Source organism: Lichenostomus cassidix, chromosome 12 (genome assembly GCF_008360975.1).
Source record: "Lichenostomus cassidix isolate B80296 chromosome 12, HeHo_3.0, whole genome shotgun sequence".
In the NCBI taxonomy this organism is placed as follows: domain Eukaryota; kingdom Metazoa; phylum Chordata; class Aves; order Passeriformes; family Meliphagidae; genus Lichenostomus; species Lichenostomus cassidix.
The window spans coordinates 20726143-20742164 of record NC_139493.1 but is presented as its reverse complement, the minus strand read 5'-3'; the positions used below and the strand labels follow the sequence as shown (position 1 = coordinate 20742164).

General features: G+C 42.2%; 1 protein-coding gene across 8 annotated transcripts in view; it reads left to right on the top strand.

Moving 5' to 3' along the window:
- MAJIN (membrane anchored junction protein) overlaps positions 1–15155 on the top strand; it is a 31565-nt gene extending 16410 nt beyond the window's left edge. For 5 of the 8 annotated variants that reach the window (XM_085073191.1, XM_085073190.1, XM_085073189.1 and 2 more), the window contains 10 exons: positions 2160–2205; positions 3605–3680; positions 6059–6184; positions 7535–7566; positions 8322–8431; positions 10852–10906; positions 11184–11243; positions 13701–13773; positions 13879–14023; positions 14803–15155. In XM_085073191.1, the coding sequence (XP_084929317.1) occupies positions 2160–2205; positions 3605–3680; positions 6059–6184; positions 7535–7566; positions 8322–8431; positions 10852–10906; positions 11184–11243; positions 13701–13773; positions 13879–14023; positions 14803–14848 (769 nt within the window). In that variant the 3' untranslated portion in view covers positions 14849–15155. Of the gene's footprint in view, positions 1–2159; positions 2206–3604; positions 3681–6058; positions 6185–7534; positions 7567–8321; positions 8432–10851; positions 10907–11183; positions 11244–13700; positions 13774–13878 lie in introns of all 8 variants that reach the window. The other 3 variants (XR_014854817.1, XM_085073194.1, XM_085073193.1) reach the window with 3 other exon arrangements.
- The last annotated feature ends 867 nt before the right edge of the window (positions 15156–16022 follow it).

Below are 16022 nucleotides of genomic sequence, written 5' to 3'. Positions count from 1 at the left end.
TTCAGAAGTTCCTTGAAGTGTTGCTCTTGTCTGTGACTTAAGCTCTTTCCACCAGAAAAAATTTCCTTTGGAAGTCACTGCCAGAGTGTGGGTGTGTCACTGGACAGCCTTTGGGTGCTTGATTTCCTGATGATAAGGAGAGCTCTGCATTGGTTTGAAGTTGGGATTCTGTCATTGCGTGTGCTTCGCAGTTTATGTGTACTGCAACATCAGTTCTTGCAGTTCATTGTTATATATGAGGGAAGAGGACATGGGACTTTCGCAGCATCTGTTGCATTTCATGATAACTTGTGGGATTGGCAGGGAGCTCAAGTTGGTATTCATATCAGCATGATCAAACTTGGCAAAAGCAACTCCTTTTACAGGGAAACTCCTGAAACACTTCCCCATCATGTCATGGTTGAGGTGAATAGGGGATACTTGTTCAAAGCATCTGAATTCACTGCCAATTCATTAGAGAGAGGAAGGGTGTAAGTCCTAAGTGCATACATAGCCTTAAGCCCAAAGCAGTGCCATCTGTCACCTGTAGATCTGGGAAGTGAAACTCCTTTTTTGTCCAGGACAAGATGGTGACCAATCTGAGGACAGGTTCCCCAAAGAACATTGAAAGTTGCAAAAGTTGATCCCAGCTGACCATAGACCTGTCTGCAGGCTTTTGATAGTGTGAGACCATCTTCACTGAAGGTCTGCTAGATCCCTAGAGAAAACCAGGTAACACTAAAGGTTCTTCCCTGTAAAGGTTTGAAAATTACTCCATTTTTGCTTCACTACACTCCAGGCTTAAAAGAAAATCATGCCCTCCTCTTCAGTCCCTTTCATGCCCCTGATCCCAACCCAACCAGTGAATCCCCTGCAGTCAGATAGCTCGTCTGACATCTGACATCCTTGTCATTCGTACCTGGATAGTGCCTTGCCTTCTTCCATTCTATTCACCCTCATTTCCTTGGCACCATGGCAGTATCCTTTCCAGAATGGTGCTTTTGTTTCCCTGATGATTCATGACCATAGCATAAGCCTTAGGTGGGTGATATATGTCCTTCTGCTTTGGCACTGCGTAATTCTTTTAATGAAGTTGTTCCTTACAGAGCCAGGAGAGAGCCTTTTTGAAGAGGGAGTTCTTGTGTCTGACTCTTTTCTGGCCCCTGAATGGGGAAGATGTGATTGTGGCTGCCTGCCAGACCACAGACCAGAGAATGCTTGCATGCCAGGATTCCTGGCACTCCACTTTATTTACTTATTTCCAAATGACCTTTATGTAATTTGTTTAACGGGTTCAGATTTTCTTTGAGACCTTCTCTCTCCCGGTTCATTTGATTATTGGCTGATACCTGGCAGCAAATGACTTCTGAGAAGATGGCTTCCATGTTGCTGTTGAACTGGTAACGGAGTGAAGCAGCACACATGAAGTGAATGCGGAGAAAAAGAGTTTGTTAAAAAAAAATCTGAGCTTTATAGCACAGAGAAAAGCATTCGGATTGGTCAACAATCACCCACCCCTCGGAGTGATTGGCTGAGGCGTCTCGGCGCCCATTCCAAAACACTCATGGTTCCCATAGAGTTTTATCTGTTTATTAAAAACTTAGAGAGAGAAGGGAAAGTTTCCCATGGGACAGAATCTGTGCAGTCACACTTCCAGAAGCTGTAGTTAGCATTTGGGAACAGTTCGAGGTAGTCAGTACACAATTCTCAGCATCACATGGCCTCGCTCCGGTGCTGTGAAGGGCCAATCCTCTGCAGGTTTGCACAGGAGGGGATTAACAGACATGTGCTGCTAGCTGCTCCTTTCAGTCACTTAAGCAGAATGGCATCATGGTACAGGAAGACAGAGGGACTGTTTTGAGGGCATTGTGTCAGAAGAAAAACATCCTGAGGGTTACTGAGGATTGATTGAAGAGATCTGATATCTCATCCATTGTAACCTCAGACACACAAAACACAAGTCGATAGAAAGTTGACAAGAACAATCCTTGTGAATAAGGGTTATTTTTTTAAGAGTAATAGATTAGGAATTCATCTGCCTGCTACGTATATTTTATATCTGCTACGTATATCTCTCCTGTTTAGTGAGAATATGTTTAGTTGCTGTTTAAACTCTTACATGAAATGTAGGTTCATTGCATTTGGACTGGGATGGTTCCAACTCTCTCTCTGTTTCACAGCCCTCCCAATCTCGATCTTGCTGAAAGTGCTGCCAAGGAGTCAGAGGTAGGAGCTGAGGCAGGTCCATAGGACCTTAGATGGGTGTTAGGCTGAACAAATTTTATGCTTGTTATGGACGGAGAACATGTTGTCAAATGCAGCATTTCAAGTGTGAGTAATGGGGAACTTCCCTGGATATTCTGAGGGTGAAAAAAAATTACGTACATGAAGTGTTCCTCAACAGGCAAAGTTTAGTGTGGAAGAGTCATGCTTTTGTTTGAAATGTTCCAGAGGAGCTACTGACTGTTAAAATTGGACAAGTGGAACCTCCTGTTTGTTGAGCTGGTTGCACACAGTTCCTGTCTGATTCCTCCTCACTGATTGGTTTGGTTTTATACCTCCTCTGCTGCACAGGGGCGACTGCTGCTGGCTGTGACCGCCCTTGTGATTCAGCTGGAACCTGGATGGTTGTAATGTCAGTGGGTTCCACTGCTGCACCTTGCAGGAACTCTTGCCCAGAATTTCAGTCTCAACCTCAAACCTGACAGCCACTTTCATGTTGTCAGGCTTGACTGGCTGTTAAACTAGCTTGGTTTTTCAGGAGCTGTGGCAATGCTGGTAAGCAGCCTTGGCGGAGACTAATCTAATGCTAAATTGCAAGTGCTTTCCTTGCAGCTGTGGAACTGGTGAAACCAATTGGTGTTCTTTTAATAATGCCATTGCTTTGTGTCCAAGCACAAACTGATGGTCACAGTTGATGAGTTTTGTTGTTGTCATCTTCTTCCTGAGACAGAAGAAAGCCTCTGCCATTATTGAAAAATTGAGACAAATATACTGCCTGCTTAAAAATGCTCCTTCCTATTACTTAATTGTTTTAAATCTTCAAAGTACAGTAGTAGCATTAAAAACATAACTGAAAAAAATGCTGATTTTAAATTGATGAAGAATTACAATTTTCTTCACTTTTGAAAATATTAAAAGGTATTACTAGAAAAAGTTTTGTGTTTGTAGAGCAGGAGTTTTTTTAGGATTAACTGCAATTCCCTGGTAACTGATTTGGGTCAATATACAGAGAAAGAAGAATATGTTAACTTTTGACACAGGTAAATGCTATGTGTGTTTTGCTGGGAAAAAAAAAAAGACACGTCTTAAATTTAAAACTTTTTGAATTTAAAAGCACCCCTCCACTTTCCATAGTAATTGTTCTGCATTAATTCAAGATTAAGATACTCATTCACTTAAATTTCTATGAGTCTCTTAGTGCAGTGCATTCTAAAATAATGGGAGTGAGCAGGGAGAAGGAGGGGAGGAGGAAAAGGAGAATATCTAGAGCCCGATTTTCTATGATTCATTCAAACTGTAAAGTAATGTTAATTTTTTCCCAAGCCTTGAAACTGTACTTGACAGTGGAATAGGGACTGTGCTTTTAATACTTTTCCTTTGTTTATTTCCTTGGCCTCTGCAGGAAGTGATTCGAGTAATCCTTGGAAATCTTGATGATTTACATCCATTTTCTACAGACCACTTCACTGTCTTTCCATGTATCCTTTCTTTCCCATTCATAAAAGAAAAGATTCAATTACTTGTATCTGTTGGGCATGGCATAATTCAACATTTATATGTCGGAGTGTGCAGATCTTTAGCTGGAGCAGGACTACTTTGATCTTTGAAGTTTCACATTGGCTGAAGGTATTCTGAACACCTCAGATGTTGCCTTCACCAGAGAACTGATGTGACAAGAGTGTTTTGCAGTGTTTTCATCCAAACACCCCTGCGTTCCAAATTAGGTTTAGCCAGCACAAATGAAGTGCCAGGAAGCCCACCTTGTGCTTGCAAGCACAGCCAGTGCATTGTTCCCAAAGGGTCATAGAATGTAAAACATTCCTTACAGGCCCAGCAATGCTGGCCCACGGGCAGGGATGCTCACAGTGCTGCTCTTGTGAGGTCCATCAAGGTTAAACCACCATGAGCCTTTGGGGATGGAGGGTGGGAGCAAGTGTGAGTCTGCACCCATATCTCCACAGAGGCAGCTGAGAGAAGCAAAAAGCACCTCACAGAGTGAACTTTACAAGGAACAGTATTTGAACAGGGATAATTGGAAGTGCAGACAGGCTTTTGAACACACAAAGCCTGCAGGATTGTCATCCAGTTATCCTGATCCCCTCTTCAGGACACATCTTTAAAGCCTAGAAACAAACGTGAAGCAAATGTCATCCACACATCATTCACTTTACTGTGCTCATCCCCTCTCACTTCTGTGGGACCAGTCAGCAGATATTTTCCATCTTCCCTAAAGTTTGCAGAGTCATTGCGCTGCTGTCAGTCTGGCAGACAGCACTGTAAAAGCTCTGTGCAATTGCACAGCATAGTCATATAGGAGCTGATACTTTAATATTGGCATGCACAGGTTTTTAGGAGTGTAGATTCCTGGGATTTCACTTTTGGTATATAGTGCTGAGGCATTTGAGATTGTATTATGCTAGCTAGCAGCTGTACTACAGGCTTCTCCACTTTCTAGGTGTTTTTTCATCAGAATGCACCAAGACTGGCCTTCATTTTTTTCTTCTGCCTTGTGCAACTGGACAGAATTTAGCTGTGTCTGCTACATATTCTGTAGATTATTAATTTAAATCAACAATAATTTGGTCAAAGAAATTGTCACCGTTAATATTTCTGTTGTAGTTGCTGTAGTGTAATGGGTTAAGGAGAAGTTACTCTCCTGATGCTCTTGTTGAAGAGAAAAGTAACTCAGTTAAATGATAGGGTTTTTCAGTCCTAAAGGTGTGTCAGCTTTTGGATCAGATCTGGCAGCACCTCCTGTGATTCTGAGTGCCCAGGAGTAAAGAACACTTCCAAGGCATTCCCTTCCTGTCTTGGAAGACTGTATTATGCCTCCTAATAGCAGGCAAGAAGGAGGTCATCCTCTTTCTCTGTCCAAAGCAGGTACATACGACAGCAACTTATTCCTTATTATTGTCAAGAAGAATAGCCAAGAGCATCATTACACAGGGGACACCCAACCCAGCCAACATTACTGGTTTGCTTCTCTAAAGCTCAGCCAGTTTTGACTATGTGTTGAGGAGTGTTTGGTTCACAAACTTGTATGTCTAGAACTTGTAAGTCCATCCAGATGCTTAGCCAGCACTGGGCCTGGCAGAGAACTGTGAGCTCAGAGGTCTGGCATGAGGAGTTGTCTTGCAGTTGGTGTGTTGGGCTCCTCTCTGTAGAGTGACTCTTTATTAATCACCAACTATGAGTCCTTCAAGCCAAAACCCAGGCAATACTGGCCCCAGTATGTTAGTTTCTGGGAGAAAATGTGGACTAGCAGTACTCATTTCACCTGTTTCTCCCTGAGATCAGAGGTATATGAGGAGACCAGCACCATTTTTTCTTCCAAGCACAAGCTCCTGGGTGTCACAACAGCACCCACATGAAAGAATGGCTGTAACTGTATACATGTCATGTATATGTCATGTCATATCCTTTTCCCCCCATTTTGAACTGTGAAGTAATTTTAATGATGCTGCTTCTATGACTCTCAGTCCTTTTCAATTTTTAAATAGAGTTTTAAAATAATTCCTTTTTAATTAGGAAGACTGCTGAGGGTTTTTTTTATTCATAGGTTTGGAAGAGCCTGGCATGTTTTTTTGCAGGAGGGTGTCAGGACTGAAGGCAAACACAGTTAAGGGGACAGAACACTATTAATATAGGTGACTGATAAGGCAGTGTTACCTGGATAAGTGTTTCCTGTAATGTGTTACTGGTGCAGTTTCACAAGTTCAAAGTAACAGGTTGTGTTTGCTCCCTTGTACACACGTGCAATGTGCTGTGACTTTTGAAGCTTTAGGAGACATTGTCAGGACTCATGCTCCATTGAAATGTTAGTGTTGTGTTTTTAAGGCTTAATCATTCTTCTAAGATTTGAGTAAATGGGAGCGAGTATCAAAGATGAAATTCAAACGTGACAATGTCCATCTCGTGCCTTATCCCTACATTTGCACATTGTATCTAGAAGTGAACTCATTTCAGCAAAACATATCTTGTGGTAAGTCACAGTAGGTATGTTTGGGTAATTTCTGGAAATGTCTATGATCTATGTCTTGCTTTTGTCTTTTCCTTCAGCTGCTGTTACCTTTGAATCAGAGAGAGCAAAACAGCATGTGGCATGACTGTACCATGAGTTTGAAATAGAGCATAACAGGGTGTTCTTTATTGTCTTGCGTTGCTTTTCTAAAATTCCCTGAATTTCCTTTTGTCTCTCCAACCACTGCTAACTCTTCAGCTGGTATTTTTATGAAGCAATGCCCAGTGACTCCCAACGTTCATTTTTTAATGTCAGTCATTGGGCTGGAGCCAGTACATAGATGTATATGGAATGCATGTTTTTCTTCTTTGAGCTTAACTACATTTGTTAGCAGTGAACACCACACTCTTTGTTGCTATTTTCCTAAAGAAAGAATTGATTTTAAAAAAAAACCAAAAAACTTACAGTAATCATGGTAATAATGGTTTGGGTTTTTTTTTCTATAATTAACAAACATTTTCACCTCAATAGTGTCTTGTTTTCCAGGTTTTCTATGAATTCTCTGAACAGCCTCAGGCCACAGCTAAGGCCTCTGTGGGACTCTACATTTAAATTCCCCTGTTGTGAAAACTGAATAGTCTTACTATTTTGTATTCTGATTATCAGGCTCTGAAAAAAGTTGCTGGTTTTTTTGTGACTGCTTAGCAGATAATCTGATGTTTATAAAACGGCCAGCTAGTAATTTCTTAGTCTCACCCATTTGCATTCCCTGTCAAACACCCCACGTTTGGATGTAAAAACTTCTAACCATGGAGAGTTCACTCACTTCCCTGTACACCTGCTCCAGTATTTAATTGCCCTCTCCAGATAGTTTTACAACATTGCTGTTCTAAATATAGACACTCTAAGGCACTGTTACTTTCAGATTTGATGTCTCAAATTTCTCTTGGTGGGGATTTTTCTTCAGGGAAATATATGTGAATCCCATACTTGTGCATACTTGGTCCTATAGCTGACCAGTATTCTCTAGTGGCTGTGTTCCAGATATCCTTGTATCTGCCATCTGGTGCCCAAAGCACAGTGAGATGCTAACCATTCTTCAGGCCCTTCTCTTCTGAAGACACCTTTGACTTCTTCAAGACAAGCAATTGTCCCATCCCATCAATACCTGGTGTTCACAGCCATGAATTCTGGTTCAGAAAGAGCTGTATTTGAAGGTTTTCTGTTTCAGTGTATCATATACAGGTCCAGACTGTTTCAGAGTAGTTTATCTTGTTCCTGGAAGATGAAGTGCAGTGCAAAAATGTGCTTTTCAGTTGGTTAAAGAAAGTTCCGTGTAAATATTCACCAAGTTTTATACCTCTGTTACAGGTAAAGAAGTAAACAAGGGCAGTGATGAGTTTGTAAGTTGTGCATTTGGTTTTGTTGTTTAATTTATATGCTAAGTATTCTTGAGAAGCAGCATATATGTATTTAGGCAATGCTAGAGTTTCTCCTACCTCTAGGAGTAAGTCAGTGTAAAGTGGCACTGAATTCTCACTAGAACCATCCAAGGGGAGAGAAGTCCTCCTGGCAGTTCCATTGGGCTTGGAATGCAGTCCTGTATCAGGACCTGAGAGCCTGCTGCCTTCAGTTCCATGGATTTTCTGCAAGTCTGCTGAGTGAGCTGACCAGTGTTTTCTTCACTGGCTGAGTCTGTGAGGTTGATATTGCTGAGTAATTAAGTAGTTCCCTAGGCATTGTGTACGTCATAAACAGCAAAGTTAAGCTTATTTGGGAAGCTTTTGTGTAATGAGAGCTCAGGTTTATATGGGTAAGTGTCTGAAGATGGAGTGAATTAATGAAGAATAATTAGAATCCAAATTCCCCCAAGGAATTTTTCTATCTCGGCATTCCTGCTACTTACATTCCTTGGCAGTCCTCTGAAAATGGAGCAAATATGATGTCCTAGAAAGTAATACTCTGTTTAAAACTGTTGGGCATAATTCTCTGGCTGACCTCACAGTGCTTATTTTAGTCCTAAATACCTTTTTGGTTTTCAGTGTGTAAGCAGGAACAATTTTTACAAAATATGAATGTATATTAACTATGATTTTTGTTCTAAAAGAGAAAAGTAAAAATCAATTGTTATCAATATCAAATTTGCAATGTTTTGAAGGTCAGGAGAAGAAATGAAATGTTGGAAAGTACTGCAGTGGAAGAAGCAGTGAAGAGGAGGAGAGTGGAAGTCAGAGCTGAGACCTCATGCCCGCAGTCATGTATGGACAGGTCAGTTGACTCCAAAAGAATCTCTCAGGACACATATTAATATTTTTAATGTCTCTTGTACCTTCCTCATATTTCATTTCTGTGCAATCTTTTGCCCCATTTTTCTTCTTCCGTCTCTTCCATAGGTTACAGAATCTAAGCATTATTGCTCATACTGGGAAAAAAGTGGTGCTGTACTTTCCAAGTTCCCATACCATTGACCAGAGCTCTGCCTGTTTAACTCCTCTGTGTTCACATGACCTTTTGAGTCACCGTGAGGTGATAGCTCAGCAGCCAGACAGAACAGTGCACTGGCTTGCACATCCTGGGACAGCAAGGGAAGAACTGGAACCAGTTTTACACCTGCCTCCCAGCCTGCTCCATTGAGCTAGCTGATGAATGTTGCCCTCTTGGCTTGAGGCTGATGGCAAAACATATTGGAACTTGCTCTTTTCCAAGTGCTTTAAAGGATCACGAAATCGCACATGTTGTGTGTACACGAGTATTCTCACACAACTTCACCATTTTGTTTCGTTGGTAGCTAAACTTCTCGTGGTGATTCCCAAGTAGGTCTCTGTCTCTGGATTTCACAGAATGGTTGAGGCTGGACAGGTCCTTTGGTATGATTGAGTTCAACCCCTACTGCTCGAGCAGGGTCACCCAAAGCAAGTTCCCTCAGGTCTTGAGTACACTCTTGAGAGTGGAACCACCACAACTGTGGAGAGCCAGTTGCAGTGCATGACCACAGTTCTAGTCAAAAAGTTTTTTCTTGTGTTCAAATTTGATTCCATGTTTTGCAATTTGTGGCCTTTGCCTCTTGTCCTGAGAGAAGACAAGAGGGTTGAGAAGAGCCTGGCTCCCTGTTCTTCATTCCCTCCCATCAGGTGTACATTGGTAAGATCCCACCCAAGCCTTCTCCAGGCTGAACAACCTCATCTCTCAAAGCCTCTCCACTTAGAAAAAGTTCCCCAATCCCATCATCAAGTTTGTATCATGGCCCTTTGCTGGGCTTATGCCAGTGAGTCCCAGTCATGCACCGGGGTGTCCAGTCCAGACAGGGCACACAGAGGGGCCTCAGCAGCCTTGAGCAGAGGGGAGAGATCACTGCTTGAGGACAGTGATTTGGCAGAGCTCTGCCTAGTTCAGCTCAGGGTGTTGTTTGGCACCTTCAGCATCAGGGTGCAGGGCTGGCTCATGGCTAACCTTGGGCTTCGTTCTTGAGTACCTCTCAGAGACCCAGTGTTAGTTACAGGCTGGCAGGGGTCTCTCTTTATGGAGTGTATTATTTTTTTTAAAAGAAGAAAATCTGTATCTGTACTGAATCCTCACAAGTATGTGGCAAACATTCCTGGGTCTGTCAGTGGTCAGAAGTGTTTATGCACACCTTTCCCTTCCCATGTACTGACCGTATCCAGTCATCTACCTTTTTGCCTTACATCCTACCCAATCCCTAAATGTATTTGATGCAGAGATATTAGCAAAGTCTGAAGCCAGTTCTTTTCCTGCTCATGCAAATGTAGTCCTTTAATCCCACCCCCATCCCCCGGCATGTTTCTAGTCACAGTAAAACTGTTGGAAATGAGGGATTCAGAATGCTTTTTTGGTTTCTTTTAGCCAAGACACAAGTTTTAGATTAATAAAATACAAGGTCAAAAAGGGCTATTTGATGATGCAGTCTAGCAGCTTTCTCTAGGTCCTGTATCTTGCCACAGCAGTTGTGATTAGAACAATTCATAATTCTTAAGTGTATGCTTGAATTCAAAACCAAATTGTTGAGCATTAGCTTCAAGCCCTCTGTAATTTTTTTCCAGTTACACTGTTAGACTGAAGAACTCATTCAGGCTGAGTATCTTCCCTGCCCCAGGAACGAGTGTGTCTGCTGTAGTGAGACCAGCTCTTTGTCTTCTTTCTGGACAAGCTCTTTTGCTCCTAAATTCTCTTGGGGGATTCAGGTTTTCTTGGGGTGCTACTGAGTTGAGAAATCAGAATCTCCAAGTGACACTCCCAGGGATACTGATCACCTCAAGTGAAGCCAGGGTTGTTTTTGTCCACATGTATCCCTTCATACTTCCCAATACAGAATCTACTCTGCCATTAAAATGCTCCATGACCAAGTCATACAAGATCTTTCTGTGGTTGTTTGCTACCTGCCCCTGTAACTTTGTAGGATTCACAAGCTTTCTCAGCTATCTGCTCCTCCCCCTTTTCATGTAACACTTTTTCTCTTTAAGTGCTTGTTCGTCTTAGTGGGAAGTTCAGTGCATATTTTCATTTTTTAAGGAAGACTTTGAAACGAGTACAGATACAGATTAAAGTTACGTATTTGTTGAGTAGAGGTGCTAAAGTCCTAGTTTCTAGTGAAATACTTGGAGTAGCCATTTACAAGATTGCTTCCTTTTTTTGACTTTTTGTAAACTCAGTTTTTACTTACTTACCTTTAGAACTGGAGCTGACCATGTTCACCAGATGAGTAAAGCAAAACATGGATTTGAAAAGGTAAGCTACAGAATATTTGGAAAGAGACGACAGCACCTGTTTAGTCCTGGACCCTTACAGTGACAAGCATAAAAATGCCTGCAGGTAATTTGTCCCCTTTTTACCTGCATCACCCTCATAATTTTTGACATTTTTTAACTCCTCACCAGACTTTGCAAAGGGGTGAGTTATATTTCTTTTGAGATGACGTGAGCTTTTCTGACTGTCAAGCCAGAAGCTCAGGGGTAAGCTCAGCCTCTGAGAACTGAGCCTGAGGGACGCCCTGCCTTTTCTCCAGGACTCCAGTCCTCTGTCATCTCAGATGCCTCTTCACGCAGAACTCCAGGAAAGGCCAACAGTGAGTGCTGGCATCTTGACACTGGCTTTGCTGTGACCATGTGCTACTCCTCAGTGTCCTCCTCTTTGCTGATGGCCATGCAGCCATCACCCTGTTCCTGAAACAGTGCCATGACTTTTATCACTATGGCATGGCACCAGAAGGCAGATTCATGACAAGATTATTCCAGACAGATTGGCTGTTGCTCTCTAAAGCCACTGTTCTCCAAAGACCTTGTTAGGAGGAGAAGATTCTTTCTCTTTTAGCCCACAGGCTCCAAGGCTGCTCTTACAGAGCTGCTCTTAGGCACACCCTAACACCTGTGTCTTCCTGGCTGTTGCACATCCTCCTAAATGCACTTCATCCATTTTCTGTACACCCATCCTAAATTTAGTTCAAATCCCTGCCACACTGTCATCTTCCAGGCCTTTTCCCCCTGTCTTAACTCTTGGGAATAGAGTCTTTTCCAAGGAGGCAAACACATTTCTCTTGGGCTTGCCCACAAAGGCAATCCAAAACTTTCTTTCAGAACAGGGTTTTTTGACAGGTTTGTTGGATTTTCAGGATAGCAGGAAGGCTGCCTGGTAACTCCTTGGGAGCATTCAGTAAAGAATAACTTCTCTAAAACAAGCAGGTTTATTTTTCTCTAAAACTTGTATCACTCTTTTTTTTCCCCCTCTGCTTACCTTCGCGGTATTAGTGATGGGTCTTCTATGCATGCCCTCTCTGGCTTCTTTCCTCAGGTACTCCAGACACTCTGTTGGTGTGATAAGGGTTATCTTCTGAAAGATGTTTTTTTATTCCCCACTTTTCTATAATCATTGTCTCCAAAATTCCTCTGCTGCTTGTATAGTTTTCAAGACATTATAGTCCTTGAAAACTGGAGCTCCAGGTTAGCAGGTTGGACCCTGAGAAATAATATGGCAGGTGGTAGAGATCACTGTAAGTTCCTCTTGTGTTAACTAATGCGGGAGGGCATGTCTTGAGCACTTTCCAAGTAAACTGGAACTGTGATGCAAAAATCAACTCAGCAAATACCAATGCAGGTGACCTTCTCCAGAACAGATGCTTGTGCCATCATGGCTTGTCCTTGAAATTGCACTAATCAAGGCACTGTTACACTGAGAGGGATGTTTGGGCACAAAATGTTCTCTTGATGATCACCAGATCAGGTGTCACAAGTACTGAAATCATGGGCAGAAGTCCTCTTCCTAACATGCATTTTTAGAAGATGAGAACCAAGTACTTCTGTGACATGCTTTCCATTTGGGTTTTGTTTGGGTTTTTTAAAATTTTTTTTATTCAGGATGAGAAGAAAGATTACGTACTTTATCAGAGTTTTTCTGGTTGTTCTTCTTGCTCAGTTTATCAACAGTATATGGCTTTGGTTTCAAATCCATCTGGTATTTTATAATGCTTTTCAAGAAGCGGTCTTGTTAAACAGGAAGGAAATCTGTCTACATAGTAGATGTGGGATTGACTTTGGGACATTGGCACTGGATTCAGAATGAGGAGCATAGAAGCCCCACAGGCACATGACTGTTCAATGGATTGCATTTTCAGCTGTCACCCAGATGACTCCCAGGCCTGTGATGGTGACATCTGGTCAGGATGAATGTGGTCAGACCTGCCTGCCTTTCCACTTACACAGTGGACCAATGAAAGTCAAAGAAAGAAAGAGACGCTCAACCTGTCACTCCAGAGAATTTCCCTAGCTTAGTTAATGCTCTCAGACTAAACTGCAAAGATCTGAGGCCATCAAAGGTTTGGAGTTTTGCATTAACCTGAGCTTACATGTGGTATTTGGGGACATGGTTTAGTGATGGCCTTGGCAGTGCTGGGTTAGCAGTTGGACTCAATCTTACAGGGCTTTTCCAACCTAAATGGTTCTGAGATAAGTGCAAGGGAAACACCATTAGGATCTGTTGTTCTTGTAGGGTTTACTCTCTTAAAGAAGGTTGCCTGCTGATTTTGTTGTATTTTTATATGCTGATTTTGGTTTTTGTGGTACTTGGTGTTGCTGATCACCTTCCTAATAGGTATTCCTGGCCCACCTCTTGTTTCTGGCACTTTTCATTTTTGTCCCTTCCAAGTTAAATCTGTGTCCCAGGACTACATCTTAGAAGGGCTAATGTCCAGGGGCCTGCACTGTCCAGGGGCTGTTGTTTCCCACAGCTCTTTGGTTCATGTTTTTTGAAATCTCTGCCTATTCCATAGCTACTATTAGTTCACTATCTGGTATGTTAAAGTCTTCTAAATGAATTACAGCTTTACGTTCTGTCCTGAGGAGGGAGGTGTAAAAATCGCTTGGTGAAGAAAGTCCTTATAGTAGAAAAAATCCCCAAATGAAACCACACAACAAAGAGCGTAGGTCTTGCTTTCTAATACTTTTAGGAAGCAAGCAAAAAAAAAAAAAAAATCTCTCTACAATTACAATTTAGCATTGTGTAACAGTTCTTGGGTTGCTTTTCCTTTTAGAATGCCTCCAAAGCAAATGAGCTTGAGTTTAGCCCGGCATCCCTTACTAAAGACTGTGACCAAGTGAGTTCCTGTGAGTAAGGAATTCCTGGATTCCGCTGGGTTTTGTTCTACTGGTTATGCAGGGAGTGTGTGGAGAACGAGGTTGTGGTTTTGTTCTTGCTTCTGTTTCTTACAGGGGAACCTCTGGAATTTGCCCATGAACAAAAAGGAGTAGCCAGTCAGGCTGAGGGTGCAGTGCAGCTGCTGCAGCAAATGGACCAAACAGAAAAGAAAGGAAACATGAAGTCAGCAGGAAGAGGTCTTTCAGCCTTCTGGAGAAGGTACTAATCCTGCAGCAATGAACAGATGCAGACCTGGTTCTTTCCAAGCCTGTGTCAGAGGCTGATTCTGGTAGTTCCAGGTGGTTCTCCATAATTTTGAAGGATGGATACATCTTTTCTGTGGTTAAACCAAAGTCTCCCAAGGCAAAAAAAGGGGTGTCATTTTGTCTCCTGGTAAGGGGCAGCATTTCCACTAAATGTTCCTCTTCTGAGTTGTCTTTTGGAAAAACTCCTGATGAGAGAGGGTCACTGAACCTCCATCACAGTCCTTATACAAAGTGGCTTTTCTCAGCTGAGAAGTGCCAGCTAACAGGGCCTTCTCCGATGGACCTTCAGCCCCATTAAGGTGCGTCTGAGCAAATCTGGACTTTGTAACTCTGACTCCCAAAGGCACCATTTTAAATAGAAATCAGTGTCACTGTGCCGACACCTGCTGGGCGCTCCTCCCCGAAGGAGTTCTCTCATGCTGCCGAGGCTGGATCCTGTGAGTGCGGTCCATCACTGCACAACACTAGTTGGTTATTGGCAGCTGCTGGTTGGTTGGTTAGTTTTTTAAAAAATAAAACTCATTGTTAATTGTGAAGTGTGCCATTCCTTTAATGACTGAAACCAGACCATTAGTGCACAAGTTACTCATTCTTTCCTCTGTTTTTTTCAGCTTCACTCTGTATTGTTTTGTACTGTATTGTTTTCTGTTGGGCAGAAATTACCTTTTTTCCCAATTCTCAGAGAAGTATTTTAAGTCTAATATGCTCTTTTTGTTGTTATTGTTTTCCCAGCATCATCTTTTCGCCACTACATCATCTTTTTGGTGGAAAGAACTGACCTGGAAGTACTAATTGTTGTGGAAAGGTAGATTTGTAGTATGAATGTGGGGTTGCACTGTTTCTTCTGTAATTCAGCTTTTCACATTGTTTGTCTCAGCTATTAAATGCTTTAAATTAAATTCTACTTTGTTTACATTTTCAAAGTAACATTCTGAAGATGGGTTAGAACAACATGTTAGATTTTTCTTCCCAGGTTAAGCGTTTTTGTAACAGAGCAAGAAACTTTAGGATTTTGATCCTTAAGTGTCATTAATTGTGAATTTCACATTACGTGGTATTCTAATAAAACAAGCATCAGCTTTGAACTGTGTGTTATTTTAAGCAGACTTTTCCATGCAGAAGATACTCTTTCCCTCCAAGAAGCAGCAGAGGTTTTTAGTTGTCGCTGTTGAGCCGCTAGTAGAGTAAGAAGACCCAGGTTCAAAGTGGCATCAAGAAGAAGCTTTTATTATTTCATTCCATCTTATATAGACTTTTCAAAGGTCACCCAGATTGGTCAGTTCGAAGCCTCCCCCTAGGCCTGATTGGCCAGGCCTGAACTGTCCACATCCCGAGAAAACTGTTTTTAATAACATCCAAACTTTATTTATAAAACACAGGAAGAAGAGAGAGAATAATTTTCGTGGGAAAGGTCTGTGCTAGCCACATTTAGCATTAGATGGATTCCAGTAGTATGCTTCACAGCATTAAAAAGGTCAAAATTAGGGATAATATTTTGCATTGTGTATTGCTGCTACACTACAACTTGGGTAATTATTTATGCATTCAATATGTAATGGCATGAGGCTGGAACTGAAGATTTCAGACACGCCAAGGCCACGCTCAGGCAGCTTTTTGCCACAATGCTTATGCTTTTAAAATGAACTATCATTCTTGAACCACCCCCTGAGCCGGGACCCCTTGAGCACATACCTGCGCAGTGCCAGTCTTGCACAGATCACTGAGGGGTTGGTGCTGTACCAGGAGCAGCACACGGCTGTTTAATTGTGTCTCAGTGGTAACTTGCCTGGCAGGACAAGACTATGATTAGAGTCAGATAGTGTGACACCTGGGCTCTTTGGCTTGTTCCACCCTGGCTACAGGTATCCACCCCCCGTACTGACCTGTTCTGGCCTGGACTTTCCTCAGCAGTGGAACAATGCTTTCCCTCCAAAAAGAAGGGGACAGTTATG